At 34.5% G+C, this 14433-nt stretch overlaps 1 protein-coding gene across 2 annotated transcripts; it reads right to left on the bottom strand.

The window, feature by feature from the left end:
- Positions 1–94: 94 nt before the first annotated feature.
- On the bottom strand, positions 95–14433 carry LOC129807056 (uncharacterized protein KIAA0513). Of its 2 annotated transcripts, none has more exons than XM_055856052.1 (6): positions 13688–14433; positions 8024–8273; positions 7121–7813; positions 3732–4095; positions 3506–3664; positions 95–596 (listed from the first exon to the last, which is right to left on the bottom strand). In XM_055856052.1, the coding sequence occupies exons 1-6, from the start codon at positions 13835–13837 to the stop codon at positions 590–592; spliced, it is 1623 nt and encodes a 540-aa protein (XP_055712027.1). In that variant the 5' UTR covers positions 13838–14433; the 3' UTR covers positions 95–589. The 2 variants fall into 2 exon arrangements, with proteins under 2 accessions (XP_055712027.1, XP_055712028.1); XM_055856053.1 differs by having other exon boundaries at positions 8024–8242; positions 13693–14433.

Genomic DNA, 14433 nt, shown 5'->3' with positions numbered 1-14433 from the left:
GAAAAAAAAACTTCTTTTGAAAATAAGAAAACCTGTGCGGATATTGAATAACAATCTTGGGAAATGGGTGCGGAAAAAAATAAAAATAATAAACATTCAAGTGTAAATTTCAATAGTTTATTCCACATAATGTATGTAGGTATAAAAAATTAATTTATTTGAAATTCTTTCACACTCACAATCAACTCCATAAGACGAGGAAGAAGATTTATCATCCAAGACATCCACCACATGACTGTGATGCATGTCCAACTCTTAAAATATCTCTTAAAACACTCTTAGTTCTTAGTAATAGCGAATAAAAATAAGAGACATTTGAAACATTTGAATTTAAATTGAGATTAAAGATAGTTTCTTATCAATATATTTCGAGAAGAACTGTGTATTAAATGTGTTATTAAAATATCTTTTTTTTTGGAATTTTATTTGTCTCCAAAAATGCTTTTTTAGGAGTTTAGAAAAAAGAGACATATTTTTTCTTGTCCCTTAAGTTGAAAACTGTGCAGGAAGTTTGTTGAAAGTCACAAAAATATGTTATTGCATTTACAATGTACTCTGTAATAATGTGTCAGTGTTCAAAGTATTTTTTCTACTGTCTGTTGAAGAAGAGAGAAAGATAAAGTAAATTGATTGGAAAAGAAAACTTGTCTTTCTTTGTCAATTTAAAGGAAAATGAAAGAAATTCGGAATGCCTTTACTTATTTCCAATAAAAATTCTATATTTTGCAGGAAGGTAGTATTTGAACTTCTGAGTTTGATCCGTAAGAAATTATCTTAGGCCACGCCCACTTCTTAATATTTAACATTTTTTGCGAAGATCCTATAACTATCATCTAAACGCGGAATTATTAACCAACGGATTGGATTTATGATTTCGCCCTTGCTAAATTACATTTCAAGATTATTTGAAAATATTCACATTTTCGGAATTAATTGTGTTTCCTATAAATTCGTTTCATTAACGGAATCCCACCCACTAAAAACAAATCTTGCCCTAAATATCCTTAAGAAACCTCCGAAATTTTCCAAAATTAAAAAAGGGATGGCAAAGAGTTGCGAAACGCACGATTTCGAGACTTGACGCTTAAAAGTATTTTCGTATCATTTGTCTACCGTTTACCGGTTCACAACCGATTTATTGATTTCATTTATTTATTTATTGATATTCATGGACTTCATTTATTGATTCAAAAGTTAATTTCTCATTATTTACCTCATACTGGTTCCTAACGATTCGAACCGATTTATAAATCACTCAAAAGACCCCACAAAATAGTTTTAAGAGTAATAAAATTGATTTTCGGACAAAAAATTCCGAAAATTCACATCGTTTGAAGGTTCACTTTGTGCGAACCATGCCTATATTCCCCTATCAGCTCATAACAGGTTCATTACCGATTCATAACTGATTTGGAGCGATTGTAACTCAGTCAAATCATTGCCCAAAATATTTTAGAAATAATTTAATTGAATTGATGATAAGAATTAGTTATCGGTTAAAAACCGGTTCTTTACCAATTCAGGTTTGTCAGGAATTTTAAGACCTTGAGACGGCACTGACTGTCCACACAGAGCTGCGATATAGAGCGGCTACCCGTATCGGGGGATAAGATAGAATAGGAGTGGGGAAGCATAAGGGGCCCAATTGGTGGCCTGGATGCATCGGAATATCCGAAATGGAGAACTGACCCCTGGCAAAATCTTATCTTATCTTTGTCACTAATTCCTCTACTTTCTTCTGCAGCAATTTTAAATTTTGGTTAGGAGCTAATTTTCTTCTTTCTTTTTTATACAGCGAACGGACTGGTACTTGAAATATAGAGCATGTAGAGTATGTCTATATTTCAAGTACCAGTCCGTTCGCTGTGTATAGAAGAATGAAGAATTAGCTCTTAACCAAAATTCAAAATTCAAAACTGATGCATAGGAAAGTAGAGGAATTAGTGACAAAAATCCTAAAGAAAAGACCAACCAAGAACCATTGAGGAAAACACGATAAGTGTCGAAAGCTCTGGTGAAATTGTGTGTTTCATTCATAGGATTTGATCAACAAATTCTGGCGCTCACCGGAAGGACAGATTGTCCTGAAAAACCTAGCTCAGTTACACCACCGTCGGCTATCCCTTTATACAACGAAGGTCCTAAGGGCCTTGACAGACCTGATGATTAGCCGAGAGACGGCTTGGCGTAATTATATTAGAAATAATGGTTAAACTACATTTCCATACTTTTCCACTAAGTCGTCTCTCGGCTTAAGCCGTTAGTGTCTCTAGGGCGTAAGTCTCTATCTATAAGAGTTTGGGCTTTAATCGTATTGTTAACGACTGGACGGACAGAGGGACAAACGGACAGACGAAGGCGCATAGACGGACAGACGGACAAACAGCGTGACATCATTTACCAAAAATCGTCTAAAACGCTGAAGATTTGTTGAGAAAAATCTTCTCCGGAGAGTGGAAGGTGGAAATTTTGGGCGTTAAAAAATCGAAATTGAAAGATACTGATCTCACTGTGAAATTCATGAAAGCGACACGCCCCGTGATTATCATGAGGCACTTTGTATCAGGACAGTGCTGAAACGTTGTATGATAATACTCTTTCTAATCTTAAAAAAAAGTAATGTAGACATTCCCATTTAAAGTGGGCGTGACTTAAAGTTATCTTAAGACTCGTGGTATTCCGCCCACAATTAAATTTTTAGACACGATTTCTCGATTTAGTTTAAGAAGATACGAAGCATTTTAAATTTCACGTTACCAAATTATATTAAAATAAAACAATTAAAGTTTGAAATATATCAAATGTTATTGGATATCTCACCTAAAGTAGGCGTGACCTAAAATTGTTTTCGGCCACGTAGAATTCCGTTGAAAATTGAATTCGTTCGAATAATTTGTCACTCCAGTATTAAAATTTTAAAAAATTTCTACAAACAGTTTTTAATAAATATAATTTTAAAAAATCTTTTTTTTACGGTATGTAAAGTGGTCATGGGCTTGTCCTAAAATTATGTTCAGTCACTTTTTAACTTCGCTGATAATTAAAATTATGAGAACAGGCTTTCGCTTTACTTTCTTAATGTACAAAACATTAAGAATTTTAAGCAATGAGAACAATGTGAAAACGGTTCTTTCTTTAATTTCGCCGATACATTAATATTACGCGTTAAAATTTCAAATAATAAATACGTCTGTTTCTCATAGAATCTGAAATGGGTGTGACTTAAAATTAAATACAAACTCATAGATTTCAACCTCCGATAAATATTTTAGGAATGGGTTGTCTCTTTAGTTTTTTGCAAAATACAAAAGATTCTAAATCCAGTTAATCATTGAATCTTAAATGGGCGTGGCCTAAAATTGTCTTTGGGCGAAACTTACTCCAAAAATCTAATACCATATTCTTGCAAAATATAAGATTTTAGTAATAAGTTTAAGCATGAAAGAAGCCGATTCTGAGAAAATAATGACCGTGAAGTTTAAATTAAAGAAATGTATTTTCTTACTCGCTCCAACGTTCTGTTTCTCGATACATGCGATTAATATTGTCTCGCAGGAGTTTTTCGTGCTCCTTGCTCAAATTTGCTATTGTGCATTGCTTTCGGAGAAATTCAAGGCACAGATGTTTGCTTAGACCGAAAGCGTGCATATTGCACGTGAATGTTCTAAAATTAAATATTAAAAGAAGAAAATAGAAACTCTGGTTGGAAATAAAGTTTGACGACAACTCACCCCAATTGTCCAAATGTGATATTTTGTTGAAATTTAACATCTTCAGTTAGTTCAAAGAGGTGATTTTTCTCTTCAATGGCATCCTCTGCCACATTCAAATCACCTTCTTCGTCTATTTCATCATCGTCTTTGGATGAAATTGATAGGGATCTATCGTTGTCACTACGGGGTAAACTATTTCGACGACCATTGCAGGCTTTTGTGGAGGATTTTAGCTTGGTTTGCGGTACTGGACGATGAGCCCTCTCGCATTGCAGAGCGTCGAAAAATGCTGCATTCCAGAATCGCAAGGAATGCCAAATTGGCTGATCTCTAAGGTAGATGTACAAATACTCGCGGTAAGGCTCAATCCCAGGCACAGTGACTGGAATTTTAGGAGAGAAAATTTATTTGTAGGTGTAACAGTGGAAGCTGGGGTTCTTAATAACTGGTTTTTGCTATATCATTGTCTTTATCAGCCAATGTGTTGTAATTTGCATAATTGCCAGGGGATAAACAGGTCTGTCACTCACGGTTTAGTATAAATGCCGATCGGCCGATAATGGAGCTGATCGGCGCCAATTATCTGGCTATTGAGATAGATCGGCGTCGATCAACTGGTCAAGGAGACTGATCGGCGTCAATTAGCTGGTCATGGAGATCGATCGATGCTGATCACCCAAGCAGCAATTTTTTCTTAAAATAGTCTTGTAGAATTCCCTAAGAAAGGCACTATAGAACCAAAAATCTATTTATTTACTTATAATTATAACGCTCTTGGTTCCATCACTGAGATTACTATGAGTAAAGTGGCGCACTCTTAAGGGTCTTAGGAGCTGCTATGGGAATTTCAGCAGAAAATTTTCACTTTAAGTCTCTTAAAAGTGCACTAAAAGACTTGTCTAATACTTGGTTCCATAAGGCAGCTATTTTGCTTCTTGGGCAGCTGATCTGTCACTCACGGTTCACTATAGCTGTCGATCAATCAATCATGGTGACTTATTGACCTTGATCAGCTGGATATGCAGACTGATTGGCGCTCATTAGATGATCAGAAAGATTGATTGGTGCCAATCAGCTGATCAGGAAGGTTTACACACAGAAAAATGGAAAATTCTTAAACAGAAATACCCAGGAATTTAATTTCAAATCCCATCCAATGAATGCCAATGCCCTAATTCTAAATCCTTGATCATTTAGTTTTAGTTTCAATTTGCAAATCTGTAGACATTTTTCATTTTCCAGCTAATGCTGAACTTAAGTTCCCGATCTCTTAACTTGAAAGAGCTAGGGATTCTAGCCCTTTTTTTTCGCTCAGAGCTTCTAAGCTTAAACGCCTCGGGGATTCACGTCCAATTTAAGTTCCCAGGATCTTATATATTCTTAAATTTATAGTCAAAATTTTTCTGTGTGTATGGGTGCCAATCAGCTAATATGTATGCCACTCACGGTTAACTATAATTGTCGATCAGCCGATTACAGAGGCTTATAGGCTCCGATAAACTAGTCATGGAAACTGATCGGTAACAATCAGTTAGTCACAGCGACTAATCCGGGCTGATCTGCTAATCTAATCTATCACTCACTGTTCAGCTGTTCACTATAGCTATAGCCGATTATGAAGACTTATCGACACCAATCGGCGGATCATGAAGTCTTATCGGCGCCGGTCAACTGTTCATAGAGGTTGATCGCCACCAATCAACTGGTTATACAATCTGATCAATACCAATCAGTTAGTCATAGAGATCAATCAGTGCTATTTTGCTAATTTATCACTCGCGGTTCACTATATCTGCTGATCTGTCGATCATGAAGACTTAACGGTACCGCTCAGCTGATTATGATGACTGATCGGCGCCGATAAACGGGTTGTGGAGACGATCGGTACCGATCAGCTGGTTATGAAATTGACCGGTTTCAACCAGCTGATCATGAAGACAGATCGGCGCCGATTAGCTAGACTATCACTCACAGTTCACTAATTCGCCATACTTATTCGCCCCTTGATAATTCTCCATTTTAATACGACATTGGTTGATGGTGACAACGAATACACTAAGTCCCGGCATTATGCACTTCGGGATTATGCACCTGACGGAATTATACACATACAATTATGCAAGTTTGCCTACCATTGGAAGTCAATTTTTGAAATCTTTTTGAAACGCGCCTGAATGTATACTATATCATGGCGCGGGAAATTTGCAAACACTTTGCTTCTCTTTCAGAATAAAACTTTAATTTCTTTTATTAAGGTAAATTTTTTAAATATTCTGACCATTTAATGAAGAACTCTGAACAAAAAATACTATTTGTTAAAGCATTTTTATTAAACAGTTGAATCTTTTTGTTCAGATTAATTTTACTCCGCGCGAAATGCGTTCTACGGCCGATTTACCCAAAAGAAAGCCCCTGTGGGTATGCAAATTTTGTCGATGCGTAGGGTAAATGTCCTAATTCAAAACCATTTCCAGAAGCCTTTAATTTTGACAGAAGATTCAACACATTAGGTTCAATTTTTTCTGAAAAGAATTACATAAATTTGCTCCTTGACTCTTCTAGAATGTTACTGTTTAGTGAAAATTCATTAGATATAATTTGAAAACTTCGTAAATACAATAAAAATACGCGAGTGTAAAATGCTGCTATTGGAAACAAATTAATCCAAATGGAGACAAGGGAAATGTTTTAATTGGAGGCAAACTGTGTAAGTGAAACCGCGACGAAAGGCTTCAAAAACTTTGTTGAGTTACTCTTGAGTGCAGGATTTGTTCTTATTCCTGGTCTTTTCTTTCCCAAATAAAACAATAAAAAAATCTCTCCAAAAATTCATATTTCCGGGGTTTCCTATTGAAGCATTTGCAGACACTTCAGAAAAACCCTTTTTGTTCACAAAATAGGTAATTATTTCATTTTAAAACTTCACGTACCGTTAGAAATAAAGATTAGTACTTAATTTAATTAAAATGAGCCAGAAAAACGACATAAATGTTAAACAAAACGAATAAACAACAGTCATTTATTGTGTTTTTCATTGGAAAACCTAGTCGATCGATGAAAAATTCGATGGTGAAAAGGTACACTTTTAATTTTTCTGAGAAATTAACAAATTAAAATTTATGAATATGAATGGATTTTCGCTTTATTTGGAGTAAAATTAACTAAATAATGAAACTGTGGTATAGAAAATATATAAATATAATAATTTAGTACTGTATTTATCATGAAAACAATGACGTTTCCATATGGAGTAGCGAAAAATTTCCACTTAGAGCAGGTTTTGAATTATAGATTAATTTACCCTAATGCTATTTCGCGCGTTTTTTTCGATCCCGAAAATGTGCTTAATCCCGGTACTGTGTGTATGACTGTAATCAACAAAATTTAAGCCTGATCATTATACTTACTCTCGTGGTAGAAGGTAAAGCACATGTTCATGAGACTCTTTGCAGGGGAGAAATCTTCACTTTCGTGGCACTCAAATAAAACGATGGCAAAGTACTGAACCAGAGAGTAGAATGTCGTCTCATCAACTCTCTTTGATTTTGCACGCTGGGCATTAACCAACCGAGAGAACCACAACCGTCCAGCTTCAGTTCTGGACATCTGACCAAATTCTGATTTCAGTTCTAAACTGATGGCACCAGAATTGTCAAAGAGTGTGGTTAGGAAGCGCCTCATGAATTCCAGCACCATCTCCTCCGATTGACTGTCCAGGCTAATCGAGGATGCCCAGGACGGAACAGAATTCACAGATTCCGATCGGATCCAGACCCTTAAGTCCGATGACTCATAACTTCCAGCACTTGGGAGACAGAGATCGTACTCACTGGTTGAGACACTACTCACTTCCGGCTTCAACTTGTCCTCAATGGGCGTTGCTCGTCCACTTGGGGCCTGAATGTCAATGGCAGGATGTGGAAGTTGAAGTTTTGTGGATTTTGGGGTCACTTTCTCACAGTTATTCCCATCCACGGTCTCATCATCTTCAATATGAAGGGATTTTGAGTCAATGGAACAGTTGCTGATATCCGTGGAAATTGATGAGGAAATCGCGTGATGATTTAAATCTAACATATCGTAGTTTTCCGGCGCCATTCCTACAAATCACACAAAGAAAAATAATTTAAAACATTTTTTTTTATTTAAATGAAATACTTAGAATTTCATTCAGATTAAACCGTTAGAAAATCTCAACCAATAGAATTTAGAATCTTTCCGTTATATTGAAAATGTTGATTCTCTATTGATTGAGTTCTTTCATCTGGTTTATGTAAATAAAATTCTTTTATGAAGGATTATTGTCGAACTTGGAACAATATTAGGATGTCGATAGCGTCCAGACAGTATTTCTTCGTGAGCTCGCCTCTCCTTTACTCTTCTAGCTTCAAAGTCAATCATGTAGTCCTCAAAGTCATCCTCATCCTCTTCCTTGGTTTTAGTTGAATCTGGCGGACTTGGTTGGGTTTTCTTGGGGATGGGCTGTGGCTTAAAAATATCGTATTCGTCTTCTGTCTCTCTGGATGTCTCTGTGGACGAACTCAAACTCAATGCTTCGAGCTGGAAAGTAGTTAAATTCACTGTGAAAAATAAATTACTCAAAACAGTGGAAATTATGTACAAGTTCTGCCTTACACGATAGAGACTATGGGCAAGTAGGGCTGTTCGGACAAAAATATTGAAAAATTGAATTGAATATTGAATAATTTTAAAATAACATTATTTTTAATTTTTTTTCTTGAAATATTATGTTTCTTTTTTCATCCTAAAAAATAAAAATAATTTATTAGATATTATTATCCCATTTTGAAGGTGTGAAGTTTTCTAGAATTATGCAGGAAATTTATAAAATTTTCCTTCTTAATTTTATTTTAATTTTGACAATTTAATTGTATGAAGGCATCGGTAAACTTTCAAAAAACAGCACTTAAATAATTTTTTTTAAAGAGCTTGAAATTAAAGAAATTATTCAATAAGTAAAATAAATTTGAGGATTTAAGAAAACACTATTTTTCTTATTAATTGACTAAAATTATTAAGTTTATTTTGGCAAAAACAAACAAAATACTTTTTCCTTGTTTTTTTTCTAATACTCAGCGTACAATAACACTGGTAACAAAACAAGAATTTTAAATGCTCTTTGCTTGGCTCTGAACATAGTACTTTTGCAAAATATTTCTGTATACATAATTATGCTTATAGATTTCTTATTGATTATTATTTTATTATGATTTATTTTGTGATATTTTCATATACTTTTTAATAAACTGAGATTTTTTAAGGTTCTTTTACAATATGTAGTTAAAATTTTAAATTGCCGAAAATGCGTGTTAGTTCCATTGTTGTTCAGGATGAACATTTCTAGGATAATACCACTAGGGGAAAGTGCTCTGCCTTCGAACGTTCATGTCTTCGAATAATGTGAATTTCTTTTGTTTTTCGTAAGAGATTTACACTAAATTATCACGGAATTATCAACAATTGATGATAAGCCAACTAATATTTAATAGAAATGTCTAAGTATCTCAGGAAAACTAAAAGAAAATTCACAATATTCGAAGGCATGAACGTTCAAAGGGAGAGTGCTTTCCCCTATTAAATCAGTTATTGTATAAAATACCCCACTAAACTTTTTACGTTTATAATTTATAAATTAATAAGTCCTATTTAAAAACAATTCTACTACACTATTTTTGTGACTTTTAAAAACTATAATAGTAATATAAAAATCTTTTATAAATAATATTTTTGTAATATTAGGCAAAAAGTTGAGCTATTTTCACTTAAAAATAGCACAACTTTGGCTCGGAATTAAACTACTTTTAGGTCACTTTTTCTAAATATAATTATATCAGGATCATTTTATAATACTTTAAAAATACTTTAGAATTCATTCTAACTCTTTACTAGTAACAATTAAGGAGATATAACTATTTTAAAACTACTACGAAATATGGATCACTTGACCAATGCAAAGTGCAATGCACTGAAAGTCGCGCTCAGCATTTCTACGAATAACTCACAGTGGGCAAATTTTACAGGAGAGCGATTTGAAGCTGAGATTTTACATGCAGAGTATAGGATTTTTGAGATTTAAAATCTCTATAACTTTGAAAATATTTATCTTTCAAGTATAATATTCACAAGGAAGGTAGAGGGTATATAAAGAAGTATCCAAAAAGCGAATAAAGCGAATTTTGTAAATAATCGAGTTGTTCGACTTTTATTCTAAATCGTCCATTTTATTTCTTTATCCGAAAAAGACGTAAAGAAAGGGATTTTTTCTTGATTGACGCAAATTAATGAGACGAATGTATAAAGTCAAATTACTAAACACGCTAAGTCGCTGAGGGACAATCCAATAGTCACAAAAAGCTTCAGATCAAAATTAGGAGCCATCTCAAAGGAGCAAGGCTTATCTCAAGCGTTTTGAGATAATCCGTCTTCTAGGTCAAGCTTCTCAACTTGGTGGAAGCTTGGACAATTGTATCCCTTAATAACTTAAATCTTGAAAGCATACGATTTTACACCTTTCTCTTGAAGTATTTGATTACATGTGGTTGTTGTACTGATTGAGCACAATGAAACCATCCTCAATTGACTAGCCATCGAAGAGTTGACCAAATAACCCAAGAAGCAAAACAGCTGCCTTATAGAACCAAGTCACTCAAAAGTCTTATCATGCACCTTTAACCCTTTAACTTAACCCTTTAGGTACGAGAGGGTCAAAAATTGGGGGTCAGAAAAAATCACTTTATCATCTGATTTCTAAGAGCAAAACATAATTTAAGAAGTCCGTAGCAAAAAACCGTTGGGACACCGGTATTCCAATCATTCTTAAAGGGTTAGGGACGATTGGGACGCAAAAATAAAATTTTTTCTACAGTCTTCTAAAATTATGTTTTGCACTGCTTCTCATATGATGTTATTATTATTATTTTGCTGTAAGAAGTCAGAAAAACCATTTTTCTGACCTTAAATTTTTGACCCTCTCGTACTTAAAGGGTTGAAAGGCCTTTAAGAGTGCACCACTTTACATTTAGTCTCAGCAACGGAACCAAGAGCGCTAAGCACTACTAGAATTTTGGTACTAAATATAAAGCTTTACTTAGAGAGTCCCACAAAACTATTTTAATTGTTCCTAACTAAAATAGTCTAGGAAAGCCCCCGGTAGAAGGCTGGGATTCCTCAAAACATCCATGGGCAAGATGGACCACTTTACCAGTAAGGATAGGAAGGAATCCATTAGGATTCTGAGATAAAGCTCCGGCATATCTGCTTTTCTCGGAACCATTTGTTGCCACCTTGAATCTCCAGTACGCCCGGGGAATCTCATCTGCTTCCCTGCGTCTTCCACGTGGCTTGAAAGCATCCCTTAAGTTCCAGCGTTCACTTTTTCCTTTTCCAGGGGTCAAGTGAACTAGTTAGAAGGCTGGACTTCGTCTCTATCCGGAGTCTAAAAGGGCAACTTTAGACATCGGCAAAAGAATGGTATGCACCGTATCCACTGCAAGATCATCCTCAGACAAACAGAGGCGATCTCCAGTATTACAAAATGAAAGATAATTCTCTCAGTCTCAAAGTAAAATTCTGAGCTATGTCTTAAGCTGTATCCAGTTGCGTACCTAAGGGGGTGCGGACGGGGTGGTCCGCCCAGGGCCGAGCCTCCAGGGGCGCTGATGTTCCTTTTCTTTTTTAGACAACTGAACCCTGACCCTTTATAATTGCTATTTTGAAGTTAAAAAAAATTAATATAATAGACTCCGAGTCTTTCTAGAGTGCCCCTCTAGTTCTTACAATGTCTTTTGTCCTTATAATCTACCAAAATTTGCGTTAACACTTTTAATTTTCTCAAAAACTTTCTGGGACGATGTCTAGTTCTTAAGTTGCATTTTGTCCTTATAATCTACCAAAATTACGCGTTGAAATAAATAAAAAACTTCTAATTTATTCACGAGACTTTCTAGGGCGCTCCTCTCGCTCCTAAAATGCATTTTGACCCTATCTATCAAAATTTCGCGTTGAAATAAAGATAAAGCTTTTTTAGTTCCCTGACTTTCTGGGGAGTCCTATTGTTCTATAGGCTTTCTTGGCGCCCATAAAGCTCTCAAAAAGCATTTTGCCCTTATATTTTTGCAAGATTTGGTGTTCAAATGAAAAAGGATACTTTAAATTCCTTCAGATGCTTTTTTGGGGGCGCCTAATTTCTTACAGAGCTTTCTTGGCGCTCCTCTTGGCTCCTGTCCTGAAACGCATTTTGTCTTTATATTCTTTCAAGTTTCGAGTTGAAATATAAAGAATACTTCAAATTATTAAATTAAAATTGTACTGAAAATACGCATAGCTCAAGTATACGATGGTTCAGATTGTGTATAAAACTGGTACTTCTCAGATATTGTGCATGAAATCTGCATAGGTCAAGCATAAAACGGATATTGCGCTGAAAACGCGCACAACTGTTAAACGTAAACCGATTAAGATTAAGAAAACTGTTGAAAATGTAGATTCAAATTTGTTTGAGCTATGCAGGACTATGCTCAATTTTATCCATTTTATTCTTGAGCCGTGCTCGGCTGTACCGGTTTTGATGAGCACCATCTGTTTTAAGAAGTCTAACAGCAGTTCATGTTTTCAGCACAATCTTAACCATTTCATGCTTAAGCTGTGCATGTTTTCAAAACAATCTTATTCAAAATACCATTCTTCAAAATTTTGATTTTTTACTGTTGAACAACAATGAGTACTACATTCCTTGAAAAGGAGAACTTCCACTTTTGCTTTTATTAAAAATAATTAACATTTCGCTGCGTTTTTAAAATTAAATCTGTTAAACTCAAAATTAAAAGTTACATTTTTCAAGGAATATTGTACTCAATGATACTGATAAATATTAAAAAAATTGAAATTTTTAAGAATGGGTTTTTTTTACCGTGGTAAGGGCGCCTTCGTGTACAACAGCACCCCCGCATAAGTGTCTAGATACGCCACTGGCTGTATCGAGTGAAACTTTTCATTCGTTGGCTGTAAGTTACCATCGCATGGCATATGTTACTTACAAGAATTGTAGCCTAAAGACAAAAATCGTATTTATTATATTTTTTATTTTTAAAACTATATAATATTACATATTTGTAACTATATTAAGGTCTGTTTTGCTGTGTGTTTCAAATAGTTTTGTGATCCAAGTTCGGCTTGTTTATTACTAAGTTAATGTCAATGACGCAATATTAGCAATCAATAATGTTACATTTAAATATTTTACATATCAATTTAACTTTTTACTGATTAAAGTTATATTTTAACTGCCTCGTCACTAGTTATTTTGAATATTTTGCTAATTTTTTTACAAAATAGGGTAAAATGAGGTAATTTGGAACCATTTAAAATTTGGGACATTTGAGATTTTTTCATTGTTTTAGAGATTCAAAAAAGAAAAGCTTTTCCTATTCTTCTTAATCGTCCTTTTCTTCTATTTCGTGGTCTTTGTTTTCTCTTTATTCATCCGACACAGTTGTAGTACCCTCACTGAGAAAAAAATGGGGGTGCGATTTACTTTTTTTTCCTCGTAACTTTAACACTTTTCGGGTGTAAAAATATATCAACATTTTTTAATGTCAATTTTACACCTTTTTAAGGGTAAAATTAGTACGAGAAAGGGTAAGTTTAACCCCTAATAAACCTAAAAAGCATAATATTTACACTGATTTCGGATCAATATTGCAGGGTAAAATTAACATTTCGGGAATGTTGTTTTAACTTCTTTGGATTTCTCTCAAGACTAGTTGTTTTTTTTACTAACCGGATAAGATCTTGTACTGCTTAAGACTAAATGGATATTTTACAGCTTGACCTTTCAATATAAATTATTAATTTATATTGCCCGTAACAGCTCCACTTTCCCATTTGTTAAAAAATTTATCATTCTTTTGCATGTTCTATATTTTTTTTAATGACTTATTTCCATACACACTTACCTTACTTGAAATGCCATTTAAAATTTCATTGCTACTGCCGATTACTGATAAAAATTTCGATTTAATTATTCCAGGTGTTCGACCCATAAGTTGCTTCATTTTCAACACATCACCACTCGTTTTCTGTGATGTTGATGGACAATCAACCATTTTCCCCCTAGCTCTTTTAGCGGTTAGACAGTGTCAAGTGATTGAAAATGGGTTTCACTATTTTCACACGAAATTCAATTAGACTTCCTCAATTTACTACAACTCACGTGAAACCAAAGAGACTATTTAATATCGATTTACTAGAGCACCTATATTTTTCCTAATGTGGTTTTTCAGAGAGTGTGTCAGTTGCCATAAATCTACCCTCTTTTTCCAGCCTTAACACAATTATTTGAAAATACACTCATGGGGTCAATTTTCAAGGAGTTTTCCTCAACACAAACATATCACAGCTTTTGCATCACTGAACATTTCTCATGCTATTCGTCTTCACTTTTGAGAACTTACTTTGCCCTTGTACATCTCTAGGAGGGAAAATTTCACATTTATAAAAGTCTCTTTGATTCTTTTTTTTCTTTCTCCTCGTAACACCAACTAAATAACTATTATTAGGGGGAAAAAAAAGCTAGAAAGGTATGGGAAGCTGGAAAATTATTTTATAAGTATATAGTTCAGTGGATGGCGGAGTAAAAGCTGAGTGGAGAGAAATTCGAACTTCACAGCTCTTGTGTTGCAGTCAAACTGAAAAATCACCC

The sequence above is a fragment of the Phlebotomus papatasi genome, chromosome 3 (assembly GCF_024763615.1).
Source record: "Phlebotomus papatasi isolate M1 chromosome 3, Ppap_2.1, whole genome shotgun sequence".
In the NCBI taxonomy this organism is placed as follows: Eukaryota; Metazoa; Arthropoda; class Insecta; order Diptera; family Psychodidae; genus Phlebotomus; species Phlebotomus papatasi.
Note: the sequence above shows the minus strand (reverse complement) of the source record. Positions and strands in the feature narration are given on the sequence as shown.